General features: G+C 39.1%; 1 protein-coding gene across 1 annotated transcript in view; it reads right to left on the minus strand.

The window, feature by feature from the left end:
• LOC144055132 (alpha-1,6-mannosylglycoprotein 6-beta-N-acetylglucosaminyltransferase B-like) overlaps positions 1-18,665 on the minus strand; it is an 88,051-nt gene that overhangs the window by 39,003 nt on the left and 30,383 nt on the right. The window contains 4 exon segments of the mRNA XM_077570851.1: positions 299-481; positions 1,962-2,038; positions 5,464-5,573; positions 17,535-17,685. Of these exon segments, the coding sequence (XP_077426977.1) occupies positions 299-481; positions 1,962-2,038; positions 5,464-5,573; positions 17,535-17,685 (521 nt within the window).

The raw sequence follows: 18,665 nt of genomic DNA on the forward strand, positions 1-18,665 counted from the left end.
ACATTTATTATACATAAAATAAGGTATATTTTGTGTAGTTTTAAGGCTTTTTTAGTAGAAAATTGTGTTTTATGGGGACCTGGGAACGGATTATTCTCATTTCAATGGTTTCCTATGGGAAATACTTGTTTGGAAGACAAACTTTTCGGCTCACATACTCTCTGTGGGAACCAATTAAGTTCGTGAGCCAAGGTACCACTGTATAGGGAAATGAGAGTCTCCAGGTGACAACAGTTGAGAATCTCTGATTTATACCACTTATCTGCTTAATAAATAAATAAATAAATTGTATACTCACAGGTCTCTTGGTGCCCTTAGCCTGTTGGAGCTGCTGGGGGCTGGACTGGCTGCTGTGGTTCCTCCAGGCCAGCGGGGGGCAGAACCACTCCACTTCGCTCAGGTAGACGAGGAAGGAGCAGTCGGAGCCATCGACGCCGTAGAAGGCGTAGCAAGGGTCAGAGGTCCAGCGTGCTCGCATCCACTGAAGACACATATGCATAATGTTAACAAAGTGGCATACTTACAAATTTGATACACACTTTTGGGGGGGAAATATGCATCTTAAAATGCTTTTAAGGTGTAGTAAATCTCACTAGATAGCTTATTTGACGCAGTGAGCATTTAATTATCAATACTTTGACCTTGCGGGTTTTTTTTTTTTACAATTTTTTAAATGCCACAGTTGTCACTACAAAATGGTGCCAGTAATCGCAAAAGGTGATGATAACTATATGACAGGAAATGTAGCTTCTTGAGACATAGGAAAAGTGCTACAGATGTCTCATGTCTTAGACTGCTCAATAAAATACAGCTAAAGTGACAAGAACAAAATTTATTTTTCAAAGTCAAAGGTTAGTGGTTAGGTGCATCTAAATGAAATAGAATATTGTGTTTAACTTATTTTATTTCATTAGCTCAAAAAAAAAACAAAAAAAACCTTGGATATTTGTTTTGTAAAGGTTCCCTATAATTTTGGACACTTTCGTTTTAAAATTGTCTATGTGGGACTTGCAGCTTAATCTTTCATCGATAACTACACCAAGAAATTGATTTTCATTTCATTAGAATCTACTCTAATTATGACTTTGTGCTTGACCTGTCAAACAAGTTTTTTTTTAATGCTTTTAATTCATTTTCTACCATAATCAGAAGCTGTTTCCGATTTTCTCCACAGCAATACAGAGGTGTGTCATCAGCAAACAAAAACTTTTAAGTATTTTGGAGACACACAGAGAAAAACACAGTACCATAATTATTTTTGTAGCTAATGAAAACTCCCAATTCACCATTTCAAGAAATTAAAAACATTACAAAACAAACAATCCAAATGATTTTTTTTATGTAAAAATGAGTTGAGGAGTGGCCTTGTGAAAAGTATTTGATTCACAGCAACATGCAATCTATCTGAAATACAATGAGCCGTCAAACAATACACTTTTATCAACAATATGCTTAGAAACTGCTGCAGCTGCAAAATTGATTTATTTTTTTTTTTAAGCGCATTGAAGCCTGCAAAACCCTCTAACACAAACGCCAACAAACAGATGAACATATTATCGGCAAACGTGTGAATTAAGTCCATGGTTTTTAGGAGTGGATTTCAAAAACCCTTTGAGCAAAACGATACATGTGACAAGTGTGATCGTGACCGGCGCTCCACATTTCACCTGCTGGGCTCTCTACCTGCCTTGCTGGACGTTGATTCAATATGAATTCATGTGGGAACTGATGTGCGCCGGTACGAAGCCTGCAGGACATGTGGATTACAGTGACGGACAGACAATGCCGAGATAATCTCTGTTAAACCTTTTAATCACTCTTCATCCCTAGTTAAAAACTAAACAAATACCATTAAGGGAGGGACACAGAATTCCATCTAGGAAAATGGAAGGGATTATTAACAGTTGACACAGACATTTCGACTAAAATCAAAATCCCAATTGAATCGGACTGAGACTTACATCCACTTTTCCAGGACACTCCGGGTAACGGGGGTCTTTTGGTACTTCGCACTGACTTGATGTCCCATCTCTCACAGCTGAAAAGACATAGATTTAGCCTTGAACTACAGTTGATAAATACAGTGAACACCCGCTGCCTGTGTGCAGTTTGCTATTAATAAATTCACCTCTTCATGATTTTTCCCCTGTGGAACTTGTCCTTGGCTATTCAATGGAGAAAAAAAAAAAAGTCCATTTTTTTGGTGCGTATTTTTGGAGCTCTTTCTATAATGGTCTAAGACAAGGTCATCCCCATTTTAGACCATTATACTACGGCCCTGACCATATTTCGAGTGGTCCCTTTTATGTTTTTATTTTTATATTTTACAAACTCCTAAAAAATCCTCAGAAAACACACAAAAAAAGCTAATAGGAATTTAGCAATTATTGTCAAGGAAGTACAGAGGATATAAAAAGTCGACACAACATTGTTCAAATGCCAGGTTTTTGTTATATACAAAATTAGGGATGGGGCGGGTACCGGTAGCAGGTATCGGTATCGGGCCGATTCCAGCCTAATTTCGAAGTATGGGGTACTCGCAATGGCGGCAGATAACAGTATTGATTAAATAAAGTTGGACAAACACATTTGATTTGGGACTTTTCTGGCTACTGGACTATTTGTTTCATTTTATTTATTTACTTTAGCTCATTTTATTCTGTGTTTTATACAAAATATGTATTTTGTGAAGAAATGGGGAAAAAATAGAACATTGTTTTTAATTTCATGCAATTTTAAGGAAAAACAATATTAGGATACATAAGTCTTTCCTTAAAATTATTGTGACTGGTTTAATACAAATTTGATGTATCAAAAGTACTAGTTGTATTGGCACTTAGTATATGTATTGGTCAATAATTTCCAAATAATAATTTTACGTCATTAAAGTGATCTATAACCTGTACAACTCAATTGAAATGTTTTTTTTGCCCTCGAGATGGGAAGTAAATATGCATGAGTGTACACACCCTTTAATGACTTGGATGTGGCTGTGTTCAGAATGATTCAAATTCATGTTAAAGACAAACAGATGAAACTAATGTTTAACTTTCTGGCTATAATTCCATAATTTGGGGCTTAAAAAAAAATATATATATATATATATATATATATATATATATATATATATATATATATATATATATATATATCAATATATATATCAGGGATGTGATTTGACCAAAGTGAAATTATCTGAAAATTTAGCCGGGAGCTCATGGGTTTTCCGTGTTTTTAAGTACTTTCAATGCACTCACATGACAAAGAAATAGACAAAACAACAGCATAAATTTTCAATGTATATTGAACTATCCCATATAAAATGGCAGTTTTAGTCAACTCAAAATCAGTCACATTCAAAAACATTGGACTGCCTTTGCTTTTAAAAACTATCACTGAGAATATCATCATATCTAACTAATGTGATTACTAAGTTAACACATAAATAATGTTGAAGAGTTCAAATTTCATGAACAAATAATTGTATCATGACCAAATGAAAAGTAACTCATATTAGAGCATACCACAAATGTCTTTGTTATAGCAGAAGATGTTATCTGTCGGAGTCATGTGCATACACAATGAACTACAAAAAAAAAAACAAACAAAAAAAAAAAACAGATTTTTTTTTTTGGGGGGGGAGATAAAAAAAGCGGAATTCCGCGAATTAACGGAAAAATCACATCCCTGATATATATATATATATATATATATATATATATATATATATATTTTTTTTTTTTACAGCTGAAGCTAGGATCTTAGTCAGGGTAGAGGGGAATTATGAACAGTTCCAAATAGCAATCAATGTTAAGGCCATTTCATACTTTCCACTCACGTCGGGAGGCATTCAACGTATGCACATGCTGACGTCTCAACTGACAGCCACCCCCCCCCCCAGCAAGAAGCACCTTGGTGCTTTGTGGAATTTAAACCCACCGCACTCGAGTCCGCAAGTCAAGCCAGTCCACATGTCACCTCTAGACACCAAGTCTTTAAAAAGGAATCAACTTATCTTAAATGTGCGACTTCATTAGTCCACATGTCTCATTGTTACTATGGATATATTGACGTTAATGATCCATACAGCAATTAATCATCATGAAACTATTCTTCAGCTCACTGAACACATGTTTTACAACAAGGCTGCAGCCAAGGGGCTCCAGGTTAGCGTGACGCATATTCAATGCTCCTCACCTACTAGTGCGCAGACAATGATATTAACCTGCATATAGTTCACCTTGGTCATGTCACACTAGTGCGGTGCACATTGCTCACTGGACCTTACAGTGCATTGTCTGGTTACGCCACACACGTTGCATTCCTTGCTTCACAGACTTGGTTAAATGGCTGTCTGCCGATGACATATGCTGCCTTTCTGCTGCACCGCCCATCCTTCTCTCTCTCTCTCTTTTTACATTCCCTTTGCCTAATGAAACGGAAACATTACTGCAAATAAGTCTCGCCGCTCGAGGCTTTCTCCATTTACGGAAATAAACATACACAAACAAACATTAAGATGAGGGTATTCACAGGTCAAATCTATTTGCCAGCCAAAGTTACACAAAAAGCTTGACTGGCGATTTGCATTTATGAGTTTGATTAATGAAGGAGAATTTTTATTCCGTTAATAACTTTGGTAAAATACGAAAAGTTTGCTAGTTGGATTTTGTTGAGTTATCCATCAATTAAGTCATAAAACAAAATGGAATTAATTATGAGTATGGACATTATATTTTCACTGCCATTTATATGATGCATACTACATAATGCACAGGGTGCCTTGGGTTACAACCATCCTAATTTATGAGGTTCTGAGCGGCACACTAAGAACTAGTTTGTGCAGCGGGAGGCGTAATACCTCTTCCAGTTATCGCTGTACTGATTTATTCATTTTTTATTGGATTGTTTTAGATTTAGAAGCTAGATTAGACATTTAAAAGATAGATTGTTTTATGTTTTGGCCTAGAAGTGGTTTTCCTGCAAATATTGATAGAAACTGCAATTACGGTCATTTCTGGACTATAAGACGCACCTGACTATAAGCCGCGTTAGCTAAATTTGGGGAATACTCGAGTTTGTTACACATACAAGCCGCACCCGTTTTTTAATGTTACCGCACCGGGTTCCCGCTACTTTATTTTCCATGATGAGGGTGCAAATTGTTTCGCTCTCGTTCTGTCTCTCCTACTGTATTTGGGCTCAGTTGGTTTGTTTTGCTCTGTTTTGCGCTTCCTTTATAATGCGCCCCCTGATTATCTGATGGATAAGCCGCACCTTTGTATTAGCCGCAGGGTTGAATGCAAGTGAAAAAAGCAGCGGCTTGTAGTCCAGAAATGACTGTAAATTGCTTACCGTAGATTATTGCTAGACTACAACACGTTTGGCTAACATACAGATTTGGGTTAAATCACAGTGGTAAGAACAGAATTCCAGTATATTCATTCATTGTGATGATTCTACCTTTTCCTTGCATGATGCTAGTCTGCAGTATCTGCTCCACTCTGACTGCCATGTTGGAGACATTCTGGGCAATAGTCTGGATCATCTCCATGAGGCCGGCTGGTTGAAACCTGCAGATGCACAGCAACACAAGGCTTTTATAACGACACTAGTTGTGGCCATCGGCAAGCTGGGTAATAATATGATTTTGGTTATTGCATTTTCTTAAAGGAGCATGTCGCAATATTGACGCAAATTGGAGTGTTAAAATAAGCATGTTTTTCACCCACACATTTTTAAAGAATTGTCTAATGGACAGTGGCTGTTGCCACTTATTTTCCTGTAGAGTGAAATAATGACCGGGTGTTCGGGACCGAATCTTAAGCTTTTGTGAAGTCAAGCGCGTGCACGCTCTCTCGCTCCGCGGAATCGCTGGGAAGTCAGAAGTGTTTGGGAGTGTGTGGACGAGACCGTGGAAAGACGCAAGTGTGTGTGACAGCGGATGTAAAAGAGTGTCAAAATAATAATAAATCAAGACTGCAGTGCGACCGTCCGTCTCCCGGTGGCTCCTTTTGTTCGACCATCGGGCCGAAAGTTTGGCGACATGAAACGAGAGTCGTCCACGGAGGTGACTCTGACCGTGGGAAAAATCTCCCCTGCACCCCCGACCACGGTCAGAATACTGAGCAGGAAAGGATAACACTGTCCCCATCGAAAGGGCAAAACTGAAGTCGCACAAGCGTTGCAGGAGCACGTGGGTCAATATTGGAGCAGCGTTAATATTGGAGTCGGTGGAAAAACCTAAGCTTGCTTTCTTCTTGCTAAAAAGGTAAGACTCCGTCACAAAAATTTGATAGGGTCTATTTATGATAATCAATGCACAATAAAACTACCACTAACGTCTCGGCACTCTGGGCGCGTGTACGTCGCTGGCTTCCATTACGTTTTTTTGGGGTCCCAAATCTGCAAAAACTCTGTTTTTTTTTTTGTTTGTTGGTTTTTTTTTCCCAGGAGAGCTCAGTATTGTTCATTCGATTTGACATCATCATTGCTCTAATTTTTAAAAAAAAATAAAAAATAAATAAATAAAAAAAATTAATAAATGTTTTTTTTTATATATAAACACATATATATATATATATATATATATACACATATACACACATACATATACATATACATATACATATATATATATATATATATATATATTTTTTTTTTTTTGTATGTGGGTGAGTATGTGTATGTGCGTGTGTGTGTGCGTGCGTGCATGCGAGCGTGTGTGTATTCATCAGTTCACCTAAAGCCCATTAAAAAAATTCCCATACTAATAATATAATATAATAATAAATTGCCAAATGCAGAAACATCAATGTAAGTTATCACGATGTGGTGGCTCTCGCTAACAGACAGAATTAAGTAACCAGAATTAGGTTAAAAAATTCTATATACGTAGACCACGTTTCTATAATTTTTTATATTTGGTTTTTATTTGAGGCAGATATTTTTTCCATTAAAATGTGATTTATGAGGAGGTTAGACCATTGGTCGATATTCAGAGTTTGTTTATTTTTCCAGTTAACAAGAATTTTTTTTTTTTTATCGCAAAAAAAACTCTGTTTCTTACGACATGGACCTTTGAAGCACATCAGCGTCTACTATGTTAGCCACCTGTGATGGGTTATAATTAGTACTGCAGTGACGATATATGTTGAAAAATAATCACCACGATATAGTGAATAATGCTCAATATAAGTATGATTTTTTTTTTTTTTTTATGAATCTGTGATACAGTGAAACCACAAGATAGCAAGGGACAACAATCTGAAATTGTGACTAGCGAACCACAAACAAGCGAGGGTTCACTGTAATAACGGCTCCTCGTTTCCGTGAGCAGAATTCTGCTTCTGTCCAAAAATCCAACGGATCAACCCTTTCTGCAGTAAAAACAAAAACAGCGTATTGTTGACAGCTGAATTAATGAAAATGAAAATAAATGCCTAGGAGAGAGGCGCCCCTCTGTGTCACAGCGCTGAAGCTTCAAACACACAAACAACTCCGAGCGCAGCAGTAGAACAGGAAGTGACATTTGCAGGTACATTTATATGCTGCTTAATGTGCTGTAGCTGAAAAGCTCATTAGAAAGTTTGCTTGCGGTTCGGCAATAACGGCACTTTCCACACTTAAGTGTACGCAAGTGGTGGATTCTTTCTCTTTTGGGTCTAATAGCGATTTGATGTCCGTGCGGAGTCGATTTGAATGCAGTCCAACAATTCCATTTCGGTAGGACTTCTGTACGCTCCCGTCTTTTTTTTCACCCCTCGTTTCATCTGAATCCCCTCCTGTGCTTCCATGTCTCCTGCCCCCCTCCATTTTTAACATCTCAAACAGATGTACAAGTGTTAGCGGGGGGATGCAAATTGGTAGACACTTGGTTGGAGCGTGAAATAGAAAGGACCTGCGCTGCCACTTCCGCTGCCGGATGACAGAACTCCTCATTCACAAGATAAGACGTGTTGAATAAGTCGTCTGCGTGTGGACTGGAGTTGTGGACTTTTTAGCATGTGCATGGTTGAATATCATGCAAAAGCGAAGCCCCCCATTATGGCTCATGCCCGTTTCTGCTGCAGTGCCCATTATCTCCCTTTTAATGACTCGATTTCAGCCTGGCACTCCGACGCTGTAGCGTTCCTATACATTGTCTAATCAGCAGATGGCTTTAATCCTCATTAATTTCACGCTCCCCAAATGCCACGTGTTCACAAATCACTCGCAACGATACAATGGAATGTGTGTGCGTGTGTGGGCAGGATGACGCGCAACGGCGCTTGACTACATGCCAGCAGCAGGAATCCAAGCTGTGGGAAGTGCGCCTGGCAGGAGACGACCTTTGTGGCTTGAAAGAAAAAGATAGCGCACGTCAAATTCACAAGCTCAACCTCATGTTTTTCTTATTAGTAATATTCATTAGGAGCGGATGTTTGACTACAATTCTTGACTTATTTATTTTGAATGAGAAAGGAATCTTTGAATCTCGTTTGTTCTGATCTCCTGTTTCAATGGCAAGTTTGTATTGAGCAGATAAATGGCGCCTACAGGAATCGGGAGCGAAGCTCAACTTCCCATAGCTGGCGTCATGGTTTACTTCATCAGACGGCAAGCTAGTTGGAACGGAGTCAACAACGCCTCTGAGAATCGTAGCCAAGTAGTGTACTCCATTTCGGCTGAATTTTTTTTACAATTATTTAAAGAATACTGTAAGAAGGAGATTAGTTTTGCAAGGGCGAATACATTTATTACACTGGCAGAAAAGTGTAGTGGTGGTAAGCGTTCTTTCTCAATGTTCTGCGACTTCCATCCACATTCCACAAACATGCATTTTAGGTTGATTGGAGACTAAATTGTATGGTTGTTCGTCCATCTGTGCCCTGTGATTGGTCAGCAGGGACAGACTCGAGTTCACTAGAGACGAAAGAGGACAAGCATGATAGAAAATGGATGGATTTTAGTACATACACACAATTGGCAGCACCCTTAGCGTATGTACCGTTTTTTGTTTTTTTTAATAAGCTCAACCGCTGCCATTACATTTATATTTGTCAATTTATGCCCATCAACCTATAAATTGGCCAATTAAGTTTTTTCAGAATGTCTCGCTGGGATGGTGTGTGAAATTCAAGTTTATAAACCACTGCAATGTATACAAGTAAACATAGTATGTGTCAGGGCAGACAGAGCCTACCATGCATATTTAGAGTAAATAAATAAATAAATAATGATAAAAAATAAAATGAATTTTCTTTTACAATCCAATAATACCAATGATTTCATCAATAAAATAGCTGAAAACGCCACAATTTACGCAAACCTTGGTGCACTACGTGATTTGTTGTTGAGGTATTGGACGCTCTAATAACAAAAGTTAATGTTACATCAGGCATAAATTGGCTGTTGGTATGCGGACCGATACCAGCTTCATCTGCCACCAAAAGCAATCCATTGATTGATATTGTAACTCACCACAATGTGGTTAGACAAACCTTTGTTTCAGTTCAACCTTGGTAAAAGCTCGGCACTCTGAGTGTTGTTTATTTTCTTCTTTTTGACAGTTTTTATTTTCCCTTATTTGTCTTCATTGCCACTTTCAGGCACAGCACAAACCTTTAGTGCAGATCGAGATATACACACTGAGGAACAGTTAGGCCAATTCTTTTATTTCACAGAAGATGAAAAATTGTCCATCTTGTCTCAACTTCACCATTGCTTCTTTTTCCACAAGTTCACTGGTTTTCATGTTTGACAGAAGTCTAACTAGCCTAAATTGTAGACATTCACCACTAATTGGTTGAACAATCAGTGCAAGGGCAGCATGTGGTAAGTGGTTGGCTGTCTCACAGTTTGGGTTAAAGACTTCATCCTAGCAAAAAAGGGCGTTAGCAAACTTGGACACTAGATCAGATACGAACCCTCGTGGGTTAGCTTAGCGCTAGCTCGCTGGTACGACAGAACATGGAGGGATGTAAAACTTTAACAAGAGCGTAAAAAAACACCCTGGGTTATGCCAGTGGCCAGTGTACGGCCAGGGATCCTGGAGATTAAAGTAAGATACTTAAAACTAAAAAAAACTTTCTGTAATTAGACGCAACTGTGTTAGCGTGTCGGCCGCATACAGTCTCTGACATGTTTGCAAAAGAATCAATATGAGGCTTGGCAAAGTGCTTTGGTCAGCATATGGTGGCGCTATTTAACTCGTTCACTCCCAGCCATTTTCCCTGAAGCAACCCCCTTCGCTCCCGGCTGTTTTACTGGATTTTAACAAATTTTGCAAGGCCCACAGAATATTGCGTTCTATTGCTATAAAAACATGGACCCTACCAAAAGAAAGATTAGATTCTGTTATATAGCATATATCTAACTGTTTCCATTTTGCAGCAATTAGCATTAGAATATAGCAAAATTTCATCATTATTCACAAATCGGTTTCAAACAGTGGGGGAAACAGCTTGCTGCAACTTGGCCCTGGTTGATTTCTTATACTCTGCTGCCACCTGCTGGCCATTGCCATTACCATTCTCTTCAGTTCAGAGGCTGCATCAAAGCCTTCTGTATGCTACAGCATTAACAAAAAAACCACACAATCAAAAACGTATAAATACGTCTTTGGGAGCACGGTAATATTTAAAATTGACCGTATTAATACATTTTTGTGAGTTAAGTGCACTCTATTTAGCATAATGATCAAATTGGATTTTTCATTTTCTGATGTGTTTTTTGCCAAAATAACAATTATTAACTCACAAGTTAAACGGTAAATGAATAAGCGAACGTGGATTTTGGCTACAAGTCCAGGCTCTAGTTCCAACAAATGGCATCTTTTGAGCTGTGCAACCAAAAGTAAACACAACTAAAGAAAAGCTGTAATGTTGATCTCTTGCCTAATATTCATCTCTCACACACTCATATATTCAGTCAGATTGGCCTCACCGTTCCAACACTTTAGGATAGGAGTGCGTATATTCAAACAAAACATATATCACGGCTATTAGTGTCAACTAAAGCTAAAGTCAGCATGTGTTCAGCCTGGGCTGAGATAGCAATGCATGTTTTATAGCTCCATATGTATTCATACAGTTTTATACTCCGTTCTCTTATTAACTTCCATTTTCTACAAACCCTGCTGCTCAAAATTAAATAAATGGTTTGGATTTCCCCCCTGCTGCTGCGAGTGGTGCACGGAGACAACATTATATTATTAGCAAAAGTAATGACTTTGCGTGGTGTGTTAATGAACCGGCCAATGAAATCGCATAACAACATAGGGCACATAGGGAGTAGGCGTCCACTCAAAGAGTCCACCTAATCTAACCCTAATGTGACAAAATTGGCAAATTCAAAAGGGAGGGGAAAATACATAAAGCACAAATGTGACATAAAAGATAAACATAGTGTGCTGCATAAAAGCCGTGATGAAATAGGAAGCCGATCAAGCATCAGCAAGCACAGCACCACAGGGCACTACAATAAAATGCCCCGCTTCCTTTTCATTTAGAGGATAACAAAAGGGTCGGACTCAAACGACAAATTATGCTCATCAAGGAGTACAAGTTCTGTGGACATTCAACGGCTGTGTGGCGCTCAGCAATGAAGCCGCGCGCATTTTAACGAGCGTCTCCTCGACAAATGAGCAAAACAACAACAACAACAACAAATCAAGACGGGCTGGAGTAGATGAGGGGAAAATAAGCAAGAGAGAGGAAATCAATGAGCAGAAGGAAAGTCTCTATGGAGATAGGAAATGAAAATGTCTTCTCATATTCTACTTAAAAGAGAGCAACCCCACCCCCCCCCCCCCCCACTGCCTTTCTCTCATCTAATGAGCTCATCCTCTTAAGGCCCAGAGGATGGTCAGTGGGGCAGTATCGCATCACTGGACGCTGTCCAGCACGAGAGATGAATGTGACGTGGTGTCAGCACGTCCGTGTATTACTACCCATATCACTCACGCCACAACCAGCTCCTTCGTTTTCATACGCTTACACAGAAGGACAGGGGGGGGGGAAGAAAATATGTGGTTAGTACGTTTTCTTGTTTGTTTTACAGTGCACTCTAAAAAAAGGATTGTTGAATTAATTTAAGATTACAAATTGAATTGTTGACCAGTTTAAAAAAAATAAAAAATAATCGCTTCACGTGGTAACACACAATTGAATTAAGTTAATCCAACGTGAATATATTAAGTTTAAGGAACTCATAATTAATTATTTGTTTAATATATTCACTTTGGATTTACTTAATTTAATCGTATGCTACCAATTGAAGCGATTTTTTTTTTTTAATTGGTCAACAATTCAATTTGGAATCTTTAATTAAATTAATAATTAATTAAGAGTTCATTAAAGTTAATATATTCACTTTGGATTGATTTTGAATTAATTTAATCAGACTTAATTTAAAGAGAATTGTTGAACCAATTTAAGATTATAAATTGAATCGATGACCGATTTTTTTTTTTGCGCTTCTATTGGTAATACACGATTGAATTAAATGAATCCAAAGTGAATATATTAAGTTTAATTAATTATGAGTTCATTATAAAGTTACACTCTAAAAAGAGAATTGCTGAACCAATTACAGATTACAAATTGAATTGTTGACCAACTTAAAAAAATCACTTCAATTGGTAACACACGATTGAATTTAATGAATCCAAAGAGAATATATTCAGTTTAATTAATTATGAGTTCATTAAACTTAATATATTCACTTTGGATTGGATATTAAGTTTGTGAGTCACCAAATTAAGAAGAAAAAAAGCTGGAGACACGCCAAAGAAAGCAAAGGCCCAAAGGCAACCATACTGCACCAATAACCAAAATACTGCGAGTCAACTCAACATTATTGTGCCTCCATTCGTCATTGTTATCTCCCCTTCTGCTTCCTTGTTATTTTCTGCCCTAATGACTGGCTGCCCTGTGGGTGAATCGCAGGCGGAGGCCTCAGACATCCAGTCCAATTCGCCGCTACACGGCAACGTGTCAGCGCCCATGAAGCTCAAGCAAAAGATGAGACTCCTGCCCAGCGCCAGCACATCTTTCTGTGAATGTGCGCCTGACGGCCCTGTTTTTTTTTTGGTTTTTTTTTTCTACGAAATACTCCGTTTCTATTAGTTCGTCTTCCCACTATGGGCACAGTAGTCAGAAATGCCAAGAAAACTTAGAAATGGAAAAAAAAAAAAAAAGGTCTAGTGTCACACATTTAATGACTGAATCATACGCCAAGAAAGCCAACCTGGAGATGTGAACGTACACGAGAGGCATGAGGAGGAGAATCACTAGACTGGTGTGTGCGTGAGTATTAGCGCGTATGCATGCATGTGTGAGTGTTGATGTGCGGCCATTAATTCTGTAGGCTGCACACTCAATCAGGTTGCTGTCTGCGCCCTGGTCTCATGCCCAGACTGAATTTATTAACACGCGTTAGTTGGAGTATAACTAATGGATAATCATTATGGTGATGCTAGATGGCGCGTGCAGATGTACCTTTTCTTGAGCGCTTTCATTTTTTTATTTTTTTATTTTTTGCTTTTACGAATCCATTTAAGTGCAAATCAAACACTGCAGAGTGTGTGGGGGGGGGAGTAATCCATTTGTATGTGTGTAGTTAATGGCACCTATGTAAGTGTTTTAACTACTCTCTATGAGTTCAGCAACAACAGGCCAATTCTATGCATAAGAAATGAGGATGGTAGCCAAGGGAGTACCTCACAAACCTGAGAAAAAAGTCAGCATCGGTCAATGGAATGTGGAAATTCTAATGGATACTCTATAGTAAAATACCCTTGAGGTCGTGCAATTTGGAATTTGACCAACATTTTTGAGAAAAAGACGATATATCTTTTGCAGCCATGAGGGTCATCCCCCCCTTTTTATTTAGCTTCTTGCATCACCAATTCTATATTCCTATTTTTTTTTCCTCCCAATTGGCAGAGTTTAGATATGCCATGAAATGAGAGAAAAATGCATAGAATCAAAATAGTCAGCTCAGGCTTCTTCCAAATGTGGATACAAATAGGAGATGCATTGGATGTCTGCCCACGTGAATGAGTCATAAACACACAGATTAAATATCTCGTCACACAACCCGTGTCATTCCAATCAACACAAATTACTGAAGCAGAGACCAGGGTTTCCCCCGGTGCTTTGCAGGCCTGGCGGGACTGAGGAACTAGATCTGGACAGAAGTAGTGCTTTGCTACAATCTTGGTGCCAAGGAACTATAGAGAAATGAGTTGAAAAGCTTTATGTAATTAAAAAAAAATAAAAAATCCCCCCAAAAAATTAAAAAAATAAATAAATAAAAAATAATAATAAAAAATGATTTAATTTTTTATATATAAAAAAAAAAATAAAAATAAATAAAATAATAATATATATTTTTTTGTATCAGGAGTGGGCAAACTGTCCTCGAGAGCCGGAGTCCTGCAGGTTTTGGACGGTTTGCCTCTTTCAACACAGCTGACTGCAATCAACCGGATCGCTATCAGGCTTATGCAGAGCTTGCTGACGAGCTGATCATATATCAGCTGTGTTGGAGAAGGGAAACGTCCAAAACTTGCAGGACTCCTGGCCTTGAGGGAGGACCAAGTTTGCCCACCCCTGATCTCGACAAAAGTAGTCCTTTGCTACGATCATGTACAGGTCAGGGGTGGCCAAGTTGGGTCCTCGAGAGCCACTATCCAGCCTGTTTTTCATGTCTCCCCTCCTTCAGCGCAGCTAAATCTAATGATCAGCTCATCAGCAAGCTTTGCAGAAGCCTGAAAACGATCCTGATCATGAATCAGGTGTGTTAGTGGAGAGAAACATGGGAAAAGCGGCTCTCGAGGACCCAACTTGGCCACCCCTGGTATAAGTGATCATAAACCATTTATCTGAGCTGAAACTTGATGTGTCGCGAATCAGTTATTTACCAACCCCATTTAAAAGATGGACATACAATATTGAGTTGGTGTTTGACCCTAATTACATAATCGCCAATAACCTTTTTTAACCCATTCACACTTTACCGGGCAAGACAAAAACTGCATATTGATTCCTTTTACCAGTTGCAACAGTGACAATAAGCACACTTCCACATCCACGGTCTAAAAGCAACTGTGCTTCCTCCGCATTAAATAGTCCATTACTCGACATTGATTGTAGTTAACACCAATGCCAGACTGTATTAATTGCTCCATTCTTCCATTCTAGTGCCTCTGCGCCGATGTGAAGCTGAAAGCTTATCCATGATCACTTAACAAGGTTTGGGGATGTGTGAGTGTCAGCATGTAGCACGTCGGCACTCATGCACAGGTTTAAATGTGAAAAAGCATGCGGGGTTTAAGTGACAACGAGAAGGCAGAATTTGAGCATAAAAAGACAGGAAGTAAAAGAAGATGGGATCAGATAACCGACAATATATCATTCGCACCCCTGCTCTCTTGCAATTGAGACAACTCTGAGGTGCGCCAGTCATGCTTACAGCCACATAAAATAGAGCGGAATAAACTGGCCTATTGGATAAAAAGGAGTGGTGCCATCTAACTAACATTTATCTGAACATTTTTTTTTTTTTTTTAAACAGAAAAGGTGGCTGGATGAGATTAAAGCAGCACGAAATCCAGACGGGTTTTCTAGGTAGGCCTAAGGTGCATTACAGTTGCTATGGCATCGCTTGCGCTGTGATTTCTTGGTATTGGCAAACTGATATTCTACAAGCATGAATATGAAGTTTTCCTGTCATGAGCTTCTCTCGTGATTTCAAATCTTATTGATGTTACGGCCACTGATTGGTCATCTTTGTCCTCCGGGCGCTAACTTTTTGGGCTAAGGGCATTATAATGGAATTTGTTTTTAGAGACTTGAAACTGTATAAATATTTAAAACTGGGATATTTGCGGCCCACGGAATGCTATTTTGCGGCCCCCTATTTGACATCAAAGTTTAATGTTCGTGCGGCTCCCACCTTTTCATTACCCTGGGCATTTTGTGTGTGTGTTTTTTAACCATGTATCGGCTACCATAGCTCAGACTCATGACGGTTTTCAGCCAAACGTAAATGTAAAGGTTTGGCGACAAGAGCAACCAATTTCAAGAAAAACGAGAAAAAATTACTCAACTAGAAATGCGGAGTAAGGAGTATGCAAAATACAAAACCTGGTCAACAAAATTGCTCATCTTCTGAAGAACCGTCAATGTTCTGAACTGTTATCAATAAAGATTGAGAATATTCAATTAGTTGTACTGGTTTTTTTTGACTACTTGAACCCCTTTCTTGTGGAATACTTGCCCAGAATGTGGCCCAGATACACCCACAGACTGTCTCCAGCGGCCCCCACATAAATTGAGTTTGAGATCCCTGGTTTATAGAGAGCTGGAATAAGTTCTGACAGACATGCGAAAGACTTAAAAATAAAAGCAGGCAGTCAGTCTGCGCCTGTTGCCTTTTTAGTATGAATAGTTTTGAAAACGTTCTTGATCAAGTTTTCCTCATTAATATGCATGAGTCGGGCAAAAAAAACAACAACAGCGTAGGACACCCGCGTACACATCATTTTGGAAGAGAACGACGTCCCAGGTTCCAATCGACGAACACACTTTGGAACAGCTTGAACGGTGGTTGACATGCGGAGACCTCAAAGTGGGCGGAAACAAAGCAGTTTTGGTAGAAAGGTAAGATTTATTGTGTGATCGTTGCTGCCACTGCGGTGCGGTCTAGATGACTGCTAATATCATGATGGTCGCTAATTTCCACGAAAGCGAAACACATTAAAGTCACGATTTTCATTTGAAGATTTTTAAGCCTACTACTTCTTGTCTAGTTACTTTTGTTAAAGTGGCGCGGTGACACAGTGACTGCACACACCTTGTGACACTGATCAACTGGCATGTTGTTGTGGGCAAAGGGTTCTATAGCGCTGGTACTTAATATTCACCTTCACATCTAAGCAGCTGCGGCTTCCGTAGGTAAACTCGAGGTATTTTTGGTGCATTTACACCATGATGCTAGCTAGCATGTTGTAGCAGGCAGCTAGCAGCAAGTCAGTTCGCAAAATTTGCGTAATTGTAAACTGCCCTATTTCAATTATATTCATATTAGAATGACAGATATTTTTATTTATTTTTTTTTACTGGGCCAGAATCTGACGGTAGATTGTTGCACTGGCACCAGGCCAACAATACTGAACCCTGATTTTCCCCAATATTTGTACAGATTTACTTCCTTTTAGTGTATACTAATTGTATGGAAAAAATCAGTGTGGTGTTTTGGTAGAGTTTTTCAGTACTTTTATTGAAAGCGAATGACGCATCCTGCAAATAATTATTGGTGTGGTGCCCTTTCCCCCCACCCCCACCCCTTTTACATTACTGTATAAATGCTTGATCTAACACCTTGTGTACTTGACTAAGACAAGAAGCCTAATTTTAGAAATTTAGGGTTTAGCTGCTATGATTATGACCATTCTCATCATCAAAGAAAAGAAATAGCATGCCGTTTGATTGCCTCATTCAAAATTTCCTGAACGGTGGAAAAAAAAAAAAAAAAAAAGAGCCTACTTGTTGATTGCAGAGCTGAGCTCGTCCAGGCGCCGCGTATCGGCGGCGGTGGCGTTGTCCAGCTTGGCCAGGCTGTCCATTCGCTTCAGAATCACCTCCAGCATGTCACTGATCTTCCTCAGCACACCACGCGACTCCACACCTCCCAGCACTGAGCAGACGCAGGAGACACAAAGATGCAAAAGTGAATTAAAAAGGAAGGAAGAGAACAGCAGATCTCCCGGTTATTCTTTGATGTTTCCACAAAGAGTTTAATTGGAGATTGTTAACCTGCATATCTTCAAGCCTGAACTGTCATTTCCTGTGCTCACAGCATGAATTGAATCCTGCCCGGGTGCTGTATTGTCACAACATGTCATAAAATGGCCATTGTCCACTCCAGACATCCACACGCACACTCCAGCGGGATATCTGAATATGATCTTACAGTCGTCATCCTTTGATATAAAGATGAGGCTTGTCTGAGTTATGAAGCGCCAGGAATTCATTAAGTGGAAGCTCTGTGTGCAAAAGCCAATTATTTCTATCACCTCACACTGCACAGCGGGGTACTCCAAGTGTGAGGAGGGGCCTTCTATGTAGTTATGGGTGCATACTGGGATAAACGCTCTGGTCGCTGGGATTGAAAACAGGAGTCTGGGCACAAGTAGTGTGTAGAAGACGCCGTGGGATTTAAAAAAAAAAAAGTGGTGGAAATCCTCTTTAGTGCAATTACAGAGTTGCAACAGTTCAAGGTCAGCGGGGGCTATAACTTAAGACACGATGGGTGAGAACAAAAAGGTGCAGACACCAACTGAGCACATTTTAGATACAATGGAACCATAAAAAAGGTCAAATGTAATCTGCGGTCAATGACAATGGCACAAAAAAACATATAGTCTCATCGAAATAAAGGCAAATTAAATAATCTATTTCAGAGGTAAACAATTGCTTATGTCATTAATTTATTTTGACATCTATGCAGCCCCACTAGTCTAAATTTGGCATTCTGGTTAATATTGCATTAGTGGAATATGAGTCAAGCAGCAAAAAACAGCAGTTTTTATCAATATCAGAAGGCGGCCATTTTGCCACTTGCTGTCGAGTGAAAATTACATCAGTTGCTCAGGTCTCAGGAAACAACAAATCACA

This window comes from Vanacampus margaritifer, chromosome 7 (genome assembly GCF_051991255.1).
Source record: "Vanacampus margaritifer isolate UIUO_Vmar chromosome 7, RoL_Vmar_1.0, whole genome shotgun sequence".
In the NCBI taxonomy this organism is placed as follows: Eukaryota; Metazoa; Chordata; class Actinopteri; order Syngnathiformes; family Syngnathidae; genus Vanacampus; species Vanacampus margaritifer.